The sequence below is a fragment of the Mus musculus genome, chromosome 10 (assembly GCF_000001635.26).
Source record: "Mus musculus strain C57BL/6J chromosome 10, GRCm38.p6 C57BL/6J".
Lineage (NCBI taxonomy): Eukaryota > Metazoa > Chordata > Mammalia > Rodentia > Muridae > Mus > Mus musculus.
The window spans coordinates 63318758-63339996 of NC_000076.6; the positions used below are offsets into that span (position 1 = coordinate 63318758).

At 42.1% G+C, this 21239-nt stretch overlaps 1 protein-coding gene across 2 annotated transcripts, besides 4 other annotated features; it reads right to left on the bottom strand.

Annotated features, from left to right (window-relative positions):
* Window positions 1-247: 247 nt before the first annotated feature.
* Window positions 248-20278, bottom strand: Sirt1 (sirtuin 1). 2 transcript variants are annotated; one of them, NM_019812.3, is made up of 9 exons: window positions 19808-20278; window positions 18223-18339; window positions 16879-17120; window positions 12988-13140; window positions 7282-7429; window positions 6369-6448; window positions 5210-5396; window positions 2992-3543; window positions 248-2207 (listed from the first exon to the last, which is right to left on the bottom strand). In NM_019812.3, exons 1-9 carry the CDS (start codon window positions 20211-20213, stop codon window positions 1879-1881), a joined length of 2214 nt encoding a protein of 737 aa, NP_062786.1. In that variant the 5' UTR covers window positions 20214-20278; the 3' UTR covers window positions 248-1878. The 2 variants fall into 2 exon arrangements, with proteins under 2 accessions (NP_062786.1, NP_001153061.1); NM_001159589.2 differs by lacking the exon at window positions 18223-18339.
* Window positions 20214-20842: a promoter, noted in NCBI's record as "629 bp promoter fragment". NCBI's record gives the evidence for it as "EXISTENCE:reporter gene assay evidence [ECO:0000049][PMID:20157332]".
* Window positions 20261-20290: a protein binding site, noted in NCBI's record as "-50 to -80". NCBI's record gives its function as "promotes gene expression" and the evidence as "EXISTENCE:protein binding evidence [ECO:0000024][PMID:16892051]".
* Window positions 20449-20478: a protein binding site, noted in NCBI's record as "-240 to -270". NCBI's record gives the evidence for it as "EXISTENCE:protein binding evidence [ECO:0000024][PMID:16892051]".
* Window positions 20763-20780: a protein binding site, noted in NCBI's record as "CBS1". NCBI's record gives its function as "promotes gene expression" and the evidence as "EXISTENCE:protein binding evidence [ECO:0000024][PMID:20157332]".

Sequence of the window (21239 nt, forward strand, 5' to 3'; positions counted from 1 at the left end):
TTCTTTCCAAATTGGAGGAGGAGGGGGAACCACAGACCACATTAAACCATTTCTCCACTTGGTGTATTTAGCTTTCTTTGCCAGGTGTCTTTTACATGGCCAGCTTTGGATTCACTCTGGTCTGACACTAGAAAACCAACACCCTCAGTCTTACTAAACACAGGTAACAAATGTGTTAAGATAGACTTTCTTGAGGCATTTAGTGATAGCAACCCTTACTGGGCTAGTATGCTATGAACAATGGAAGTTAACGGGAAAAAAGTCAAATGACAATTTTAATATAAGACTTTAAAACAAGATACAAGTATAAAACACTGTTTTTGTATTTCAAAAGTTGGAGGAAGATAATCCAGTCATTAAACGGTCTACAAAACATATGCCAGATTACATAAAAGTCTATGTACAATATAAAAAGAGCTGAAAACAGTCTTCACTGTAAAAATAATTTAAAACAAATTTTTCAATTTAAAATATTGTCTATAGCACAAACACATCATGCAAATGGAAAACTAAATATACTGCATTCTTTAGTGTAGCCAAATAAATTCAGTTATCTTTTAGGTAGGGAAATGAGCTACTTAATACTTTTCTCCTCTGGCAGTAATGGTCCTAACTGGGTATTTTATGCATAAAGAACAGCTATATTTCAAATCATTTTTTTGTAATAAATACTAAACCCACATGAATATTTAAATTTGGGGGCAATGTTCCAAAGAAGTCTGTAAAATAAATACTGACTTTCTGAGGTGTGAACTGTTTGAAAGGCTAAAAGTTTCTGCAGTTGAGAAAATTGATCCCTAGTTTTAAGGCAAGCTAAGCTTTTAAATAACTAAGAACTAGTTTCATTTGACTATTGGATCTGTATTCATCTCCATAATACAAGGCTAACACCTTGGGATACATTACACCAAATCCTCAACAGGCAACAGTGTACTTTCTGGTTGAGCTACAATTTATCTTATGACTTTGGGACTTTAATTAAGAGGCCTATTGCTTTCCTCATTAATGGAAAAACAGCAGTCCAAAATATTACACTCTCCCCAGTAGAAGTACCATTATTAGATTCAGAAAGGCTTTGCATATTCACATCTTGGCAGTATTTGTGGTGAAGATCTATGCAGGCTCTACCACAGTGATAGGTATTTAATTAAACAATGGCAAATATTCAAACTAAGGGGACCTATATAGACAGGCACTATTGTTTCTAGAACAACTGAAACACATTTCCAAATCATTTATCAGATTAGTCTCAGGGGCCTGTTTGGACATTACCACGTCTGCAGCAAGTACAAAAACGATGCAGTAAGTACGCTTCACACACTGAGCACCAAGTTTTGAGTGCTCCAGACACGGTGCTGACTCCTCACATTACAAGTCATCTGTGATTTTAAAAAGTTAGCTGCCACAAGTTTTGGAAAATGCCAGTGTTTAAAAAGTTAACTGTCCTAAAAATAAAAGTTCAGCAGAACAGAAATTGAGGGCTTTAAACTATTCAATGTTACAAACAAAAAAGTGTGAAATACCATTCTTTGGTCTAGATAAGCTGTTCCCTTTACATTAACATTCCAATGGCTTTTGAAAACTTTAAAAGGTTGAAACTCATTAGGCAAAAAACAAAATTATACATACATACGAATGTATCATACAAATGAACCTTGAAAGGAAGATGAAGTCAACCAACAGTGTTGAATGTACAAGTACAAACAGAAATGATGGAACTTTAGAAATTATCCAAGAAGACAATCTATTTTCCAGTCTATAAATAATACATCTTTCAGATTTCCTTGTTCAAGTTCACAAGTAAACATTCATTTTTTGACATGCTAAAGTTCCCAATGCTGGTGGAGCAATTCCTGAATCCGGACAGCTTCAATAGTGTTATGATTTGTCTGATGGATAGTTTACATCTGTCAATTCCTGTCTTGTAGCTATAGCTTCATTAACAACCTCTTGATCCCCTCCATCAGCTCCAAATCCAGATCCTCCAGCACATTCGGGCCTCTCCGTATCATCTTCCAAGCCATTGTAGAATTCTTCAATTTCACTTTCATCTTCCAAGGGTTCTTCTAAACTTGGACTCTGGCATGTGCCACTGTCACTGTTACTGCCACAGGAACTAGAGGACAAGACGTCATCTTCAGAGTCTGAGTATACCTCAGCACCGTGGAATATGTAACGATTTGGTGGTACAAACAGGTATTGATTACCTGAAATACAGAAGAAAATAGCACTTAGAATTTTATGTGTCCCTTAGTACCTAACTTGTTGGCTTACTCTTGAACTCAACTCTTACTTCTGCCTCCTGAAGGCTGGGATTACATCTTTTCAAGTCTAACAGCTCCCTTGTTTGCACCAATGACCAGAAACATACTTCCAAAGCTTGTTCCAGGGGCAAATATGATACAGGCCAAGTGCAATTCCCAGAGCACAAGCCTCCCATTGTGTATGAACAGATTGTGCCTGTGTTAGAGGGGAGGGAGCAGTGTTTGCACCACCCTAACAGTTGACAGGACAAAATAGGTGTCCAGTAGATAGGAACCCTGTTTTCGAGATCTTAAACAAGGCAGCCTTGTTTGAGCAAGAAGGTAGAAGAGGGTACAGCCTTAAGGCAGACCTAGGCCTAATTACCTTCTGGGGTACATCTTCAACCCTGAGTTTTCCCACCCAGAACATGGTTCCCACCCTATAAGATCATAAACTGACCCAAGTCTTAATCATTTGCTGGGGAGGTGGGAGAACGGAGTAAAACCCACTTTTGGGATATAACTCAGCTGACAGATCTCGTTCCCTAGCTGCTTGAAGCCCCAGGTTTAATCATACACACTACTGCCAGCAAAGACAAACTCATCGCCCAAACTTACTTTAACTTAATACACACAAACACATAGCACTACCTTCATCAACTAATGTCAAAACAGTTATCTGACATTGGGAATCACCCTCCTCTGATCACAGTACTTTGAAAGTGATTCAACAAAACGCATTCCATACCCTCAAGCCGCTTACTAATCTGCTCCTTTGCAAGTCTATTAGGCCAGCATTTTCTCACTGTTTCTGCAACTGAAGTTCTTTCATTTTTGTCTGCAGTACTGGAACCAACAGCCTTAAAATCTGGATTTTCCACATTAATGTTCTCAACATTCCTACTAGTCTGTACTTCTTGTGGTTTTTCTTCCACACAACTTGATTCAGATACTTCTAAATCATTAACATTGTTGTTTGTTGCTTGGTCTACAAGTGTAGCAATCACAGAAGAGTCTTGTGGTACAGTTCTTTCAGGTGAACTTGAGTCTTCCGAAATATGAAGAGGTGTTGGTGGCAACTCTGATAAATGAACCAATTCCTTTTGTGGGCGTGGAGGTTTTTCAGTAATTTCTGAAAGCTTTACAGGGTTACAACAAAGTTTGGCATATTCACCACCTAGCCTATGACACAACTCATTAATTATAACATCGCAGTCTCCAAGGAGCTCTACATCAAAATGTAGATGAGGCAAAGGTTCCCTATTTATTAATATTTGAGGCACTTCATGGGGTATAGAACCTAAAAATGGGGTGAAAAGGGGAGTTAGAAAAGAGAAGTTAATTTTAACAACTGTCAAGAGGTGGGCATGGTAGCACACCCCCGCTAATCCCAACAACAAAAAGAGGGGCAAGCAGAAATACAAATCACATTTTCAAAAGCAACTTCCTCTCAATAACAAACAGTAGACTTTCCTCCCGCTCAGGCCTTAAACTCATGGCACTTCTGTTCAAGACTTAGCTGAGATCCTAGGTGTTCCAGTTCAGAAAGCTTAAACTAATCCTTTAAATTAGCTTAAAAAAATAAAAGTCTAGCTGGTTGTGAAGGCTCATGGCTTTAACACTTGGGAGGGAGAGGCGGGTGGATCTTTGAGGACATCAAGAATGACAGAAACTTGGACATGGAGGAGTGGTTTCAATTCAAAAAATTTACCCTTTGGGATTATGTTGGCCCATAGGCTGAACTCCTAGACATAAGTAAATATTCTTGTGGAACTACAACTATTATGGAATAGAACTCATTTTTTTCATCTATCCTAGGCTGGCTTCAAATCTGCTGAGTAGAACTCCTGACTCTTCCTGCCCTATACCACATGGTTTACAGGCACCCCTGCTACCAAATACTACCACTCCTGGCTACCAAAGATTAGCTGGGAACAGCTTTGATCCCATCCATCACTCAGGAGACTGGAATGTGGGGCTAGCCTAGTCTACATAGGTATCCCAGGTGCCAAGTATAGTGAGATCTGTTTCAAGAAATGGAGTGTGTTGGGGGAGAGGGGGACGGGTTATGTGCCTACATCCATGTAAGTGTACAATGTAAGTACTTGGCCAAACAAAGCACCAGATCCCCTATAAACTGACAAAATTTGGGTGTGAGTCCTGGGTCCACTCAAGAATAGCGTTCTTCACTACTGATCAGTCCATCTCTGGAACACACACCACACACACACACTTCTTTCATACATAAGCACATAAAATAGCAATGAGGGGATACTAATACTGTACATATTCTAGAGCAGTGGGTCACACGACCTGTGGTTACAACTCCTTTGGGAGTGAATGACCCTTTCACAGGGCTTGCCTAAGACCATCAGAAAATAGATATTTACATTGTGATTTATAACTAGCAAAAATTATAGGTTAAGTAACAAATTTTTTATCATTGGAGGTTATAACATGAATTGTACAAAAGGGACTACATCATTAGGAAGGTTGAGAACTACTGTTTGGGGGAGGGGGCGACACTTTTTTTTTTTAAAGTGTTATTTTGGAAGAGCAATCAGTGCTCTTAACTGCTAAGCCATCTCACCAGCCCCTTGGAAGGACACTCTTAACATTCTTGTCTGGCCAAAGTAGGCAGACATGCAGGCAAACACCCCCACACATAAAATAAAAAGAAGAGACTATTCCTGGAATTAATTAAAGCTGACCTCTGCAACTTTAATATGCACACTACTAAAAAGCATGCGTCAAACAGTTTTGCTTTGATTTTATATGAACTACAATTAAAATCTGATATTCTGTCTTCACAGTCCCATTCCCATACCAAAATGTCACTTTATGAGTATCACCTAAAAAGTAAAACTTAGACCTTCAACTATTTTCTAAATGAAAAGAGTAAAATCACATCTTACACAGATCCACAACTCACAGCATGCACAACTGTCCCCTAAACATCAACTTACTTGGAATTAGTGCTACTGGTCTCACTTTCAGAGAAGATCCAATAACAATGAGGAGGTCAACTTCATCTTTGTCATACTTCATGGCTCTATGAAACTGTTCTGGTAAGTTTTCACCAAAGAAGACAATCTCTGGCTTCATGATGGCAAGTGGCTCATCAGCTGGGCACCTAGGGCACCGAGGAACTACCTGCACAAAACATGAAAGTCAAGTAGCCCAGGTTAGCACTCGGCACATTCCCAGCAAACAAAGCGCTGTGAATTTGATAGTGTCTGCTGTGGAGCCAGTGTGGAGCCTGGGGGTGGGTGACCTACCAGGCAGGGACACTTTTCACCAAGCCGGACAACCAAATTTAACTCCCAGGTAGAAATTGAGAACTGACTCCCAGGTTGATCTTCTGACCTCCACAGCCTGATCTCTCTTATCCAGTCTCCACACATGCTATCATTTCCCCATACGCACTGTGCACCCACAAGATACTATAAATATGCAAAGAGCGTGGTAAAGAATGAAAACAAGACCTTTTAAAAATATTTATGAAAATGACTCCATTTGAGTATACTGTCTTTTTTTTTCCTGGTTATACATGAGTTCAAAGTTAAAACATATATCTGGATGTGTGTTGCTATATTTTCCTGTAATAAATACTTCATTATCATTTTGAAAAGTGTTTTAAATCTTACCACAACTAATGTAAGACTAATTCCAGAGGTGTTCCCTGCAACTTGTGACTTAGGCCTAGATTATATAAGGAGGTGCTTAGGTGTATTAAGGAGGACTTTAGGTTGGTTGGTTTGAGAAAGAGTTTGTAGGTGACCATGACCTTCAACTTCTTATTCTCCAACCTCCTTAAATGGTAGGATTTCAGGCAGGAGAGCAATCCCAGGACTACAAATGCTAAGCAGCCATGATCTACCAACTGAGCAACAGAAAAACTTTTTTTTTAAAAAATGAGACTCTTGCTATCCAGCTCAGGTTAGCCTGACTCTTACAGTGCCCTGCCTCAGCCTTCAAGTGTGCTCTAACATGCTCTTGCAAAAAAGACCTGTTTACATCAGGATTTCTAACACTCATGCTTCTCAGAAGGGGGGGGGGGGGGGGATGAAGATACAACCAAAAGTGAAGTTTACACAATTCCTAAAATGAGATGAATTAAATTACCTGATTAAAAATGTCTCCACGAACAGCTTCACAATCAACTTTGTATTTACAAATCAGGCAAGATGCTGTTGCAAAGGAACCTAAAACAACCAAAATAGAACATTTATTTTTTTTTTTAATATTTATTTATTATTATATCTAAGTACACTGTAGCTGTCTTCAGATTTCAGATGTACCAGAGGAGCGTCAGATCTCATTACAGATGGTTGTGAGCCACCATGTGGTTGCTGGGATTTGAACTCAGGACCTTTGGAAGAGCAGTTGGTGCTCTTAACCACTGAGCCATCTCTCCAGCACCAAATAGAACATTTATTGAAGGGCTATTTGTGGCTTGCTCCATGAAGACTTTTTACAGTTTTATGTATGAATGCTGTATCTGCCTGCACTGCTACATGCCAGAAGAGGGCATTCATTACAGATAGTTGTGAGCCACCATGTGGTTGCTGGGGATTGAACACAGGACCTCTGGAAGAGCAGTCAGTGCTCTTAATGCTCTTAAATGCAGAGCCATCTCTCTAGCCCCACCATGAAGACTAACCTGAACTCTCCTGTGACGTATTTAAGGAATATAATACATGTGATATAGTTTATCTACTAATACATGTGTATATAGACCTTATCTTCTAAAGCTACTATTTGCAATAACATAACTCTGCAAGTGCCAAAACTGCAGCTGGAAGGTTCCAACTGAGTTACCTTAGCTTGGCTGTGTCTTGTTTAGTCAAGGCTAGCCTTGAACTTGTTATCAAAGTATACCCACCACATCTGAGGCCTTCAGCTTTGTTTGTGTCCTTTTCAATTTTGTCCACTCAAGGTTACTAAATAACGCTTAGTCTCGTCACTAGACAGCAGCTTCTTTCCAAGCCCGGTTACCTATTGAACGCCCTACGAGAGCCACTGTGACGTCACTAACCATGACACTGAAGGATCCTTTGGATTCCTGCAACCTGCTCCAAGGTATCTATATTTTGAGTATAATTTCGAAGTAGTTTTCCTTCCTTATCTGACAAAGCTATGAATTTGTGACACAGAGACGGCTGGAACTGTCCGGGATATATTTCCTATGTAATGCAAAAGGCAGAAAAGTTTAATTAATGAAAGAAGCATAACAGATATCCTGCTTATGTTTAGTCAAACAGGTACTAACAATAAATATTCTGTAATAACCAAAATACATGAACATTTTAAAGCATCTAAATGGATGGCCCCTAGAAAAAGCTTGTTACTTTATGAAAACTCAGCAATTAGTAAACTTGGTCCCTTGAAGTGCAAGATAACACATCGTAATGGACTACTTAATGTCAGAAGAAATACATACCTTAGATACATCTAAACTTTGTTGGCTGCAAATTCATAGTTTTTCTTTAAGGAAAAAGGGGGGAAAACTTTACACTGAAATTACAGATATTAAAGGTATGGTGACTTTACAACTAAAAAAAAGGCTGTCAATGAATTATTTAAAACTTTCTGTTTGATTCATCATTGATAAATATCAACCTGCTGGGAGTTTAAAGCTGAAGTTTTAATTCCTTACCAAAATTGCTTTCCTTCCACTGCACAGGCACATACTGGTATAGAACAGAGCTGCTCATGAATGTTGAGTTGCTGGATTTTGTGTGTGTGTTTTTCCCCCCAAATAATGCTTCAATGCTGTTTCTTCTTTAAAAACAAAGAATTCAGATATACACATGGCAAAAAGATCAGAGAAAAAGTATCAATTTTGGTCCTCCCAACTTTTTAAATATATACATTTATTAATTTACTCATTTATATGTGCATTGATATTTTGCCTGCATGTATGTCTGTGTGAGGGTGTCAGATCCACATGCCATGTGGGTGCTGGGAACTGAACCCAGGCCCTTTGGAAGAGCAGCCAGTGCTCTTAAGTGCTGAGCCATCTCTTCAGCCCCTCATCCTCACAACTCCTGATAGTGTTCTTATTCAATTTCATTTAGTGAGTGACTGTGGCAAGGAAGTTTCTTTTTTCTTTCAAGTAGCTTACACTATCTGTTTCCTTACATTATAGGCTTTATCTAACCCATTATAATGTTAGCAAAAACTAAACACAACCATATGTATGTCCATCAATACGGAAACTAGTTGTGCAAGGTACAACCATACAGTGGAATATTCAGCCACTGAGAGAATGAGAGGGCTCTCATGTACTGACCTAAAAATAGACCATGACACACATGAACAAAGCAAGTTAGTCACCAGGGTGTAATCTTTCTGGTTGTATTAAGCAAAAACTGAAGTTATGTGTATATACATATGGATGGTCCTGTCTTTAATTTTGCTCTCCATTACAGTGCATTCAGAAAGCACTCATGAAGCTGGACTGAGTGGCACATGCCTGGAATCCCATTAAGAAACAGCTGGAAATATTCTATAAATTCTAAAAATTCTAAAAACTTTTAATGAAAATTTTGCCTTATATAGACTGAATCTAAAAATTCTGCTGTAACTCAAATAGCTTGGAGTTTTTTTATAGGGCATGGGTTAATTATTCCAAATCAAAAAGATAGGTCACCCATCTCAAGTCTAAACATCCTAAAGGCTTTTAAGAAACCAACTATGTTGGGTATTCTGCTGAGATCAAAAGTTTAAATTTTTTTGTTAAAAGATAATAGCCTGCGTAGTGTTGGTGGCATACACCTTTAATCCCAGCACTCGGAGGTAGAGGCAAAATTCACCTAATCTTAGAGTTGTAGAACCTAGGAAAACAGTTGAGTTTGTTTGGTTATAACCTACATTTTCATTCTATAAACACTAGAAGGCTGGTGGCATGGGAGGCACAGAGTTTAATCCCAACAGCACATAAAAATGTGAAGGGGTAGAGAAACTAGAGCAGTGGGAAGTATTTACACTGTCAGTTTGAGGCCCAGTGCTCTAACTCTGAATGCAGGAGGCAGAAACAAGGGACTCCAGCTGAACAGTCTAGCAGGATCCCCTGTCCCAAGAGATGGCGAGAGCCTGGCCTACATCAGACTGCCTCAAAACAAGAGATCTACACTGCACACTGCATACACACCACACACATGCAATGTGAAACAAAATTCCACTAAGAACCCTCCTCCTACTTATTCATTAAACTCCACTCAATTTCTTGACAGCTACCTCTTGAAGGTTATTTAATTTTAACAGAACATATTTTCTGTACAGGGTCACAACAGGGAATATTTTAGGCTTTATGGGCTATACATTTGCCATATGGTCTCATATAGAAAAAGAAGTCAAAGATGATCTGTAAATAGACGTGGCGGTCATAAAACTGACTCAAGGACAGAATAGTAAATGTAAAACAGTGGTCCTGTGACAGCTCCCAGTTATTAACAATTAATTCTCAGCTAATATGGTAGAGTAAGATTGGGAAGAAGCTAGTGAGCCGACACATAATCTCTGAGGGAGAACAATATTTAGACTAGAGATTACAATTACTAACATTGTGTATCTACAATGTCTTGATGTAAGAGTAGAAATACCTATGTAAAGTAATGGATGTTAACGATATAGCCATCCTATAAATACAATATAATGTATACCATAAAAAATGCACTTATCTGTCCACTTAAAGTAATCCATAGGTCATCACTCATGGAGAATTATACAATATTTCATCACATTTCAGGAAATAATTTTGATAGTATGTATGCCAAACCGACTAACCAAATAAAAGAATTTCAACTAGGGAAGCTATGAACTAATTCTTACTGAACTTGAACATGAACATGCAAAACTCACACACATATGATAATGCAGAGCATTACACATACTTCATGTTATACATAGTTCATATGGATAAAACTGAATTAAAGGTAGGGTCTTATTATGTAGCCCTAGATGGTCCACCTGCCTCTAACTCCAAAGGACTGAGATTAAAGACCTGCACTACCATACCTAACCCTTGGTTTTTTATATTAAGAAGTAATTTTATATAAATGAGTGCTTTGCCTGAAGGTAATATATATGTACCACATGCTTGCTTGGTGCCCAAGGATGACAGAAAGGGGAGTTGGAGAGAAGTGGAGTAATGGATGGTTATGAGCCACCATGTGAGTGGTAGGAACCAAACTCTGATCCTCTGTGCAAGAACAAGTGCTGCTCTCAACGGCCCCCATTTTAACACTTTTAATTATCTGCATGTCTGGGGTAGAGGATGTGGGTGAGTGCAGGTGCCATGAAGTGGAGGCCTGAAGGCCAGCAGCACGTGACTCAACTGGGCCTGGGGATAACTGCAGCTGTAGAGCCTCTGGATACAGATGCTGGAAACTGACCTCTGAAAGGTGCAAGCAGCAGCATGCACACATAACCACTGGCTCGCCTCTCCAGCCTCTGTTGTCTGAGATGACTATGAAGACTTTTTCCAGATTTCCTCCCTGCCCATGTTTGTTAGGTGGTACATAAAAAGGGGGAGTTCTCTGGTGAGGCTTTTAGGGTCTACATATAGAATATCATCCACAAACTAAGGTCACTTTAATTATCCCATCTATCTTTTTTTAATCAAACTAATTTTTTATGCCTTTAATCTGCCCTAAAACACAATTAAAATTTAGGAAAAACATACTTTAGCATGTGTATTCTTTGTGGGTAGCAAAATCTGGGGCCTTGTGCTAAAAATGGTCTACCACTGTGTGCTATTTCACTCTGTAACCCAGGAGAGCCTGGAACTCAAGTGTTTAGCAGAGACTGCCCTTAACTCTTGAGACCCTTCTGCCTCCACCTCCTAAACCCTGGATTAGGGACATAAAAGGGTTAGCTTGTTACGCATTATTGGAGAGCTAAGTTTACTGGAATTCTAGTCCTTATAATCCCCTAAAGAGGAACAAAATGATGCTTGCCCATACACCTACATAAGCAATAAATAACTAAATGTAATTTTAAGAACATGTGGAACTTTCAATTTTAGATATGTATCTGCACTTGACAATCCCGGTAAAATACTGGGGGGGAAAAAAAAAAAGACTAGTTATGACAATGCAGTTTCCCCAACTCACAACATAGAATTTATAAGAAAAGTTGTGGGAATACTAACATATAATCACTAACCAGCTATGCTTGTATAAGATGAAAGTAACTTTTACTTGCTGGCCTTCCTAAATCTGTGTCTACTTATAGTAGACACCATGATACACCAGGGTCCTGCATCCATTAAAACAATCTTTGACTGGTATTCTTTAAACAGTGTAGCAGCACAGCTTCCAATAGTACACCTTAGCTGCAAAGTCTGGCCATCCTCTAATCCCAGCACCAGGATACGGAGACAAGAACTAAAGCACCCTTACAGTTCTGAGACTGTACTGAAGGAAGACAGCCTTTCTAATCCACCTTAGGGCTTACAAGATGGGAGGTGGATTGGGAGATAAGTCTGTTGCCTAATCTGCTGACCTGAGTTCTAATCCAGGAACTCTCGTGTGATGTGGGGGAACCCAACCCCCTAAACTAAGGTAGTGCTGTCACATCCACCGGTGCACTTGGGAGTGCAACACCATTCACCACTCCACCCCTCCACAGATGAAACTTTTAAAGACGTCTCTAAAACATCTCTCTAAATCAGAAAAGCCTTGCATATGTATTTCCAAGTTCCCTAACAGTGAACATAACAGCCAGGCATAGCAGCTCCTGCTCTAATCCCAACAGATGGGAGTTAGACGCAGGAGGCTCAGGAAATTCAAAAGCCATGGCTAAGCAAAATTCAAGACCGGCCTGGCCTACATCAGACTGCCTCAAAACAAAAAACCTTAAGATTAAACTGGAAAAAAAAAACAAAAAAACAAAGAAACAAAACAAATAAAACCTTGCAAAGTTTCTAGTGACTAAAATCTTGAGACAATTTATATAAACTTTATATTCTACAGCAGAGCAGAGCTGCACAGCAGACATAGGAGCCAAGTGTTCAATTTCTTTAGTTCACATGAAAGTGAAATTTTCAAATGCCTAATAAAAAATTGCTACTGCTTTGTTTTTGAAGCTGAGTCTCATGATGTAGCCCTCCCTGGCAGGTCATGAAGTATCCTGTGCCCCTGAAATCCCGGAGCTGCAGGACTTGTATTATTATGCCTGGCTCCTGAACATAGTCCCAAACATAAAAATGTTTGCTTGTTAGTATTTAATAAGTACAATTAGTATATTTCACTTTTCTTTAGCAAAGTATTTAAAATCCTTAAGTAAGCATGCCCTCACTGTGTCATTACACACATTCAATAGCCACATGCAGTCACATGGTGGTGACTGACTTATCAACTAGAAAGACGTCCCTTGTAATGTTTCCCAAAACATGTAATCTCAACCTTGAGTTATTAAAAATCATTTTAGACATATGCATATATTAAGACCTGTCCATTATAAAACATACCACATAGTAGTCATAGAACCTTTATGATTCAGAAAAAAAAGAGTAAGTGAAAACAAGTCTTTCTTTTTTTTTTCAGATCTACAAACTTCCAAAGGAGAGGGCAAGACACACAGGCAAAAGACCAAAATTACATTATTTAAAATCAGTCCTAAACAACTTAAGTTCTAACTACCACACTGGTAGCCTCCAAATCACTGGGCAATGAATGTAAACTTAAAAAGCCTACACGTGAGAACTCTTTATCATAAAGACAAAAACGTGTGATACCTTTGCAAACTTGAAGAATGGTCTTGGGTCTTTTCTAAAATACTCAATATCAAACATGGCTTGAGGGTCTGGGAGGTCTGGGAAGTCCACCGCAAGGCGAGCATAGATACCGTCTCTTGATCTGAAGTCAGGAATCCCACAGGAGACAGAAACCTGAAACAGACAAGACCTAAGTCAACCCATTAACTGTCTACCTTCACAGTAAGTACCTTTACTACATACAATTTAGTGGGAAGAGATGAAAAATCAAAGTTTGAACAGAAACACCACAAGCTTTCTAATTTCAAATACAGGTAAAATACGTAAATAAGTATAATTAAATCTGCCACATACTGCTTTAATGGGCTAATCTTAACCCTTTGAGCATTTAAACAAATTAAAACAAATACAATTGGTTGGAATAAATCTTTTTTTTTTTTTTTTTTTTGGTTTTTCGAGACAGGGTTTCTCTTTATAGCCCTGCCTGTCCTAGAACTCACTTTCTCACTTTGTAGACCAGGCTGGCCTCGAACTCAGAAATCCGCCTGCCCCTGCCTCCCGAGTGCTGGGATTAAAGGTGTGCGCCACCACACCCAGCTCAATTTCATTTTTTAACCAAAAAGTAGGTACAACTTTTTACCAATCATTCCAAACTGACCTCACATAGGCAGCTTTACTACCTCAAGAATACTCAAGTTTTGAAACTTTATTCAATACTGTATTATAGACTGAGCACACTGGTTCATGCTTAAAGTCTCAGATACTCAGGGAGACTGAAGGGCTGTTTGGGCTCTGATTTCCAAGACTACCTGGGGACAATCACAGCAGCAAAATCATTCTCAAAAAAGGGTTTGGGATCTTTGTTATGTTGTCCAGGAGTTAGAACTACCTTACACATATCACAGCAAAGTTTGTTGGGTTTGTTTGGTTTTTTTTTTTTTCAGAAGCCATTAGGCTTTATTATTTTATATGAACATAGGGAAGCCTACATGTATATGTGTTCTACACAGGTGCCTGGTGTCCACGGAGGTCAGAATGCATCAATCATGCAGTTGTGAATTGCCATATGGGTACTGGGAACTGAATCTGGGCCCCTGGCCTTATAGTAAGACCTCTTAAATTCTAAGTCATCTCTCTAGCCCAAGAATGAATCATTTACTTACTTATTAATAGCTTAATTTTTGTCTTTTGTTTGACATGGTCTCACTACAAACACACAAACACAAACACAAACACACACACACACCTACCTGCCTCTAGAACTAGTGGCATGGGCCACCTCGATTCTCATTGAGATAGTGTCTTTAGTTAGGCTGGGTAGCCATTGGGCTCCAGGGATCTGCCTGTGTCTACATCCTAATGCTGAGGTTACAGTCACTAAGGCCCTGAAAGGCAAATGCTGGGATAACAGAAAATGCATCACCATAGCCAGCTAAGGATATGCATTTAATTATAAATTATAATGATAAAACCCAGGACAGTGGCACAAGTTTATAGTCAGAGCTAAGATAGCTGAGGCAGGATCTTTTAAGTTCAGGTAGCCACCCTAAGGAACCTAAAAAGGGCTAAGGATAGGTCAACTGTAGAGTGTCTGTCCAGGCTCAAGCAGTGAAAATAATAAATTACAACAAAGGGCCAGTGAGATGTCTCAGCAGCTAAAGGCTACCGTACTGGATGACCACATGTAATACTTGCAAGTTGTCCTCTGACACACTCATGTGCGTGCATACCCACATATACACACCACACAAGAAAACAAAAAAATTGGGAGGTTTTCAAGACAGGCTTTCTCTGTGAGCCCTGGCTGTCCTGGAACTTGCTCTGTAGACCAGGCTGGCCTCCAACTCACAGATTCACCAGTCTCTGCCTCCCAAGTGCTAGAATTAAAAGCATGTGTTACTACACATGGCTACACAAAATTTTTTTAATAACCAGGTATGATGGCACTGGCCTTTAATCTTTGCATTTGGGAGCCAGAATAGGACTGGATCTCTACAAGTTTGAGGCCAGCCTGGTCTACAAAGGAAGTTCTAGGCCAGCCAGAGCTACATAGTATAATCCTGTCTCCAAATAAATTAAGACAATACCCGTTTCTGTAGATAAATCTTGACACTCCCGATAGGGGAATGGACAAGCTTTCTTCCATTCCAGTTTTACAGATCCATTCAACTTGGAACAAAACAAACAGATTGTCTCCTGCTATATACTCCTAATCCCAATTTTTCTGAAACAGAAGGACTGCTGCAAGTTTGAAACCATCCTAAACTATAGAGACCGTCTCAAAAAAAATAAAGCCAGGCATGGTAGTACATACCTGAAATAATCCCAATAGTTGGGAGGATCTCTGCCAAGTTCCAGGCCATCCAGGGCTGTGAGTAAGCCCGTTTCAAGAATAACTAAAACTGGGGGCCTACAGAATAGCTCAGCCAGTTAAGGTGCTTCTGATGAAGCCTGGAGCCAAGACTGACAGTGAGGAAGGACAAGCAACTCACAACTCAGGGTGTACTGACTCCCACAGTGCTATAGCTCACAAACCACCACATGCACGCACCCAAACACAAAACTTAATGTTTGTCCCTAAAAATAAAAAAAATAAATAAATAAAAATAAAAATAAGAGGCGAACCCTAGTCTAAATCACACCTGAAGCAACCCTAGCCCTCGTCTGGGGCTGAGGGGCCAGCACACACCGACCTGCTTTGGCATGCTCACCTGCCTCTGCCTCCCACAACTGAGATTCTGATTCATTCATACTTTTCACTCTGTTCAAACTGCTCTGGTTGCTAACATAATGCCTAACATACAACACAACACAGTATGACTTGGTTCTAGACCAAGTCTCTACAATCTTACAAAGGTAAAATGAAGGAGGGCAGGGGGCTCAGCGGTTAAGAGTACAATTACACTTCCAAAGGTCCTGAGTTCAAATCCCAGCAACCACATGGAGCTCACAACTACCCATAAAGAGATTGGACGTCCTCTTCTGGTGCGTCTGAATATAGCTACAGTGTACTTAGATATAATAATAAATCTTTAGGCCAGAGCCAGCGGGGTTGACCTGAGTGAGCAACTTTCATTCCCAGCAACCACATGAAGGCTCACAACCATCAGTACAGCAACAGTGTACTCATTTTAATAAATAAATCTTTAAAAAAGAATGAAAGAAAACTTTCTCCACTAGACTCTTGCTACCATAGACTTCAAAAAGCTCTAATTCTTCTAAATCATCTTTAGGAGCCAGCATATAATGTGTAAAAATTCCAGGTTTGAAAGAGGCTTGAGGCTCTTGCAGAGGACTTGGGAGGCTCACAAACATCATCACTCCAGTTTCAGGGGATCTGATGCCTCTGGACTCCTTGGGCACATCACACAATGGTACAAAAACATACATATAGATAAAACATCCATATACATAAAATTAAAACCAAACAAGTCCAGGAGCTAGAGAGTCTAGCCACTAAAGAGAACTTGCTGCTCCTTGAAAAGAATCCAGGTTTGCTAGCATCCACATGGTGGCCTACATCTGACTAACTCAAATCCCTGGGAACCCAACACCCATTTCTGGCCTCTGTGGGTACCATGCACATTTATGCATGTAGGCAAAAATCAATGAATGAATGAGTCTGTTTCTCTCTCTCTCTCTCTCTCTCTCTCTCTCTCTCACACACACACACACACACACACACACGATCTTAAATAAAAACAAAAAAATAAACCATAATTCCACTTACCAATTGTTCTATAAATATACAAATCTTTAAAGTTGTCAAACTTTTCAAAACACTGAACTAGTTTAACAAATGAGGCTCTCTTCAGTTTTTATGAACAAAGGCTACATCAAGAGCAGAAAAAGTTAGCTGGAAAAGGAATATCTACTAGCTTTCTCTTTACTGTTTTTCTGCGTCTTACATACCCCAGCTCCAGTCAGAACTATTATCTTTTTACACTCCTGCAGTAACTTCACAGCATCTTCAATTGTATTGATATCTTTTCTTTTTTTCCGCTTTGGTGGTTCTGAAAGGATATTAATAACAATCTGCCACAGCGTCATATCATCCAGCTCAGGTGGAGGAATTGTTTCTGGTAATAAATCTTTAAGAATTGTTCGAGGATCGGTGCCAATCATGAGATGTTGCTGAACAAAAGTATATGGACCTATATTAAGGGAAGAAAGACTCACATCAATTCCACTTCTAATAAAAAGCTATTTTTTCAAGCAATGAGTTAGCAATATATACATTTTTATGCAAAGAATACAATTTATATGTATTTCATGTCATATCCCTAACAAGATCTGACTAATTCAGTTTGGGGAGGGTGTGCTTAAGTCTAAGGGGTTTTTTTGGTTGGTTGGTTGGGGACAGGGTTTCTGTGTAGCCCTGGCTCTCCTGGAACTTGCTCTGTAGATCAGGCTGGCCTAGAACTCAAGATTCTCCTGCCTCTGCCTCCTGAGTGCTAGGATTAAAGATGCCTGCCACTACTGCCTGGACTGTCTAGGTATTCTGACTGCCTTAGATGGGAGGACGTGGTGAGCGACTCAAGGATTACCATGCAGGAGGCCAAGAAAAAAAAAATCTTACCAATACCTGAGCAACTAAATCTAAATGGTAAAGGTGACAGAGAATTTAAAGTTGGTACAAAAGCAGCTGTTGGGGTGGTACCAAATAACTATAATCCCCAGCATTTAGACACAAGATCAGAAATTCAAGGCTAATATGTGCTGGCTGGCTACCCAGCCAATGAGTTCAAGCCAGTCTAGGCTATACGTGTTCCTGTCTCAACAAGCAAGCAGACGAACGACAACAACCACAACAAAACAAGCAAGCAAAACCCCCAAAGGCTGTACACAGAAAGCAAAAACAATGTACAGAAGAAAAGAGGTGAGGACCTAACCTCAGGCACTGACAAACGGACATGGTACATACAGCACACCTATAATCCCAGCACTCTGGACTGCTGGTAAAGTCAGGATATCAATGTCATCCTTACATCCTAGACTCCACAAGTTTAAAGCCATCATAGGATAGATGAAAATGTCAAAAAAAAAAAAAAAAAAAATCAAGAAAAGAGAGAAGGAAGAGTAAGTCAAAAAGAGCTTTGGTTGTGATGTACTCCAGAGGCTGGGCAGAGACTGCAGAGTAGCTTAACTAGCTTGGGCTATAAAATATCTTGTCTCAAAAAGGAAGGACGGACAGAAGGACGGAAGGAATGAAGGAAGTTTGCAATTGTTTCAAAGATGCACATGCCTGAAGCATACCTATCCGCGGCCGCGGAGTCCAGTCACTAGAGCTGGCGTGTGACGTTCTGTCATCGTCATCACTTTCACAGGAATGAAAGCCATTAGTGAGGAGTCCATCGGTCAACAGGAGGTTGTCTGTCAAAGAGATCAAAAGGCTGCGGCTCAGACAATCCCCAGCTGGGCCCTGCGGTCCACACCTGCAATCCCAGGTACTTTGAGGCCCGTTTGGCCTGTATGGTGAGACACACACAGGTTCTTGAGACAAAAACAAAAAACCAGAAAGGCACAGAAGCACACACATCTGTAACTCCAGCACCTGGAAGGCACAGACATTGGAAACCAGCCTGACATATATAAAATAGTGAGTTCCGGACCAGCCTGGGCTAAACAGGGACCCTACCTCAAAAAATCCAAAATGAAGACACACACACACACACACAAATAAAATCTGTGTAGCCCTACAAAAGCAGCTCAGGGTTCCATGCCCAGGACAAAGAAATACAACTTCATGAAATGCATCAAATAGAAATTACTTCTAAATATCACTGAGATAAAAATCAATCCCTGGCTGTGTTCTCACTGCCCCAACCAGAGAAAGTCTCTTTCCGTAGCCCTTTCAAGTAGCAATCTACCTGCTTCAGCCACTGGGTGTTAGTAAATGTATGATTTAAAGAACACGAAGCATACTTTATGCGACTTGTTTCCCCTTTAATACCTGACATCAAGGGTCATTTCCTATTTCAGTCCCTAACACGTTTTGTTGTTTTTTAATTCATGGCACCATTATACGAGCCACAAACATCTACAAGGGCACTGACAGACTCTGATAAATTCTGTACAAAGCTTTTCAGGAAGACGATAAGTGGCATTATTACAAAAACAAAACAAAAAAGTAACCCAAACGTTTGGCGTCAATAGGGCAAAACCAAGCAGGTTTGTTTCAGGTTTGTTAATCTAAAAATGTTGCGAGCATGATTTTGAAAGGAAAAGAAAACTTACGAAAGTACAGTACAACTATAACTCCTCTATATCGAAGTGATAAATGCAATCGCAGAAAAGCAACATTTTTAGGAATAGCCATTTCCTTACATTTTTTAGACTGTGTCTCAAGAAATAGCTTTGGTGTATTAAAATTTCTAACTTCAAAAAAAGACATAGGTCTATCCAAAAAAGAAAAAAAAAAAAAAAAGCAACACAGGTGTCAGTTTGCAAAACGAAATCGCATGTCGATCCACGGGACAGCCCCAAAGTCGCAAAGCAAAGTGTGCAGTGAGGAAAACTATAACTTCACTAAAGGCGCATCGGGAGGGAAACCAAACCGAGGGAGGGAAAACTTCACTCTAACGCCAAACTGCGAGAACCGCGGTCCCGGCGACTGCGCGCAGCAGCGCAAGGCGGCCCAGGCGAGCGGCGAGTCCGCGCGCGGCTCCGCAGCAGGGCCGGCGAGCTCGGCGGCGCGCGGCCGAGCCAGGGCCGAGCTGCGCCGCTGCCGCCGCCGCCGCCGCGGAGCCCGCGGAGCTCTCGGGGCCCTGGGCAACCTGGGACCGGGTCACAGGCGGGGACGCGGAGGGACGCGGCTGCGCGGCAGCGCGCGCGGACTCACCTCGGTAGCCGATCGCTGCCGCCGCCGCTGCCGCCGCCGCCTCGTCCTCCTCCTCGCCCTCGTCGTCGTCGAAGTCGTCAGCCGCCCTCGGCTCCCGCCGCAGGCCGGACCCATTGTCTCCGTCCCCGGCCACGGCCGTCGCCGGGGCCTCCCGCTCCGCGCTCGCCGCCGCCCCTGCCGCCTCCCGCCACAGCGCCGCCGGGGCCGCGGCGCTCGCCGCCTCACACCCCGCGGCCGCCGGCGCCACTGCTGCGCTCGGCTCGCCCGGGCTGCGCCCGAGGCCAGGCCCGTCTCGGCGGGGCCTCTTGCGGAGCGGCTCGTCCGCCGGCTGCGACGCGGCCTCCATGGCGGCCGCCGCGGAAGGGGAGCCGGCGGCCTGAAGGGCGAGCGCCACCTCGTCCGCCATCTTCCAACTGCCTCTCTGGCCCTCCGCCCTCGCCTCCTCTGCTCCGCTCGACGCGCGGCACTGGCGCCCCCGCGGCTCGGCTGCGGGAGATTTAAACCCCGTCACGTGACCCGCCCCTCCCCGCCCCCGCGCCTCTCCCGCCACCCACGCGGGCCGGACCACAACACGCCGGGTCACGTGGCCGGGCGCCGCCCGCGGCCTGGGCCCTTCCCGGCCCCACCCAGGGCGGCTCGGCTCCCCTCAGCGGCCTCTGGCGCCTCCCGCCCGCCCGACCCGTTCGCTCGCTCGCTCGCTCGCTCGCTTGCTCGTCCGGGATCGCCGCGGTGGTTCAAGTTTGCGATGGCGCCGCCACTTCCCACCTGGGCCTCACGCGTGCACCTTGCCTGCCTGCGCCTCTTCGCCTCAAGTCGGCTTTTACCTCAGGGGCTCTGGAGAGCCCAACCTGGCCGACGCCGGCCTTCCTGAGGAGAACTCCTCCACCTGCCTTGCCCTTGCTCTGTGACAGCTCTTCCTCAGGTTACCCCTGTGGTCTCTCCTCAGGAAGTTTGCGCTCTCTCCCAATCTCCCTTCTCAAGTGCAATGGAATGCCCAAGCCAGCCCTCGGGGCCTGTTGCCCTCCTGGAAAGATCTGGCGATTGAGGACCCGCCCTATCTGCTCTCTGGACCCACCAGGTCCTCTGTACCTCGCTTTAGTCTTTGGTAAAATTCATCTCTTGGGGCAGCAAGAGAGAGGACAGAAGGGAGAGTGGTTGGTTCTCCACAAACTTCTGTGTTAAGAGTCAGATTGGGCCTGGGCTCTTGTGACTTGGGCGATTGACTGAACCTTTTCTAAGCCCAGTTTTTAATCATCTCTAAAATGACAGGGCCAGGACCGAAAGAGACTGTAGCTCAGTTGTAAAGTCACGCTTGCCAGACAACCCCGAAGCCCTAGAGAGAGGGAGGAAGGAGGGTAAGTTGAAGGTAATCTCCAACTACTTAGGAAGTTCAAAAAAGGCCTGGAATACATAAGACCTCGTCTCAAAAACG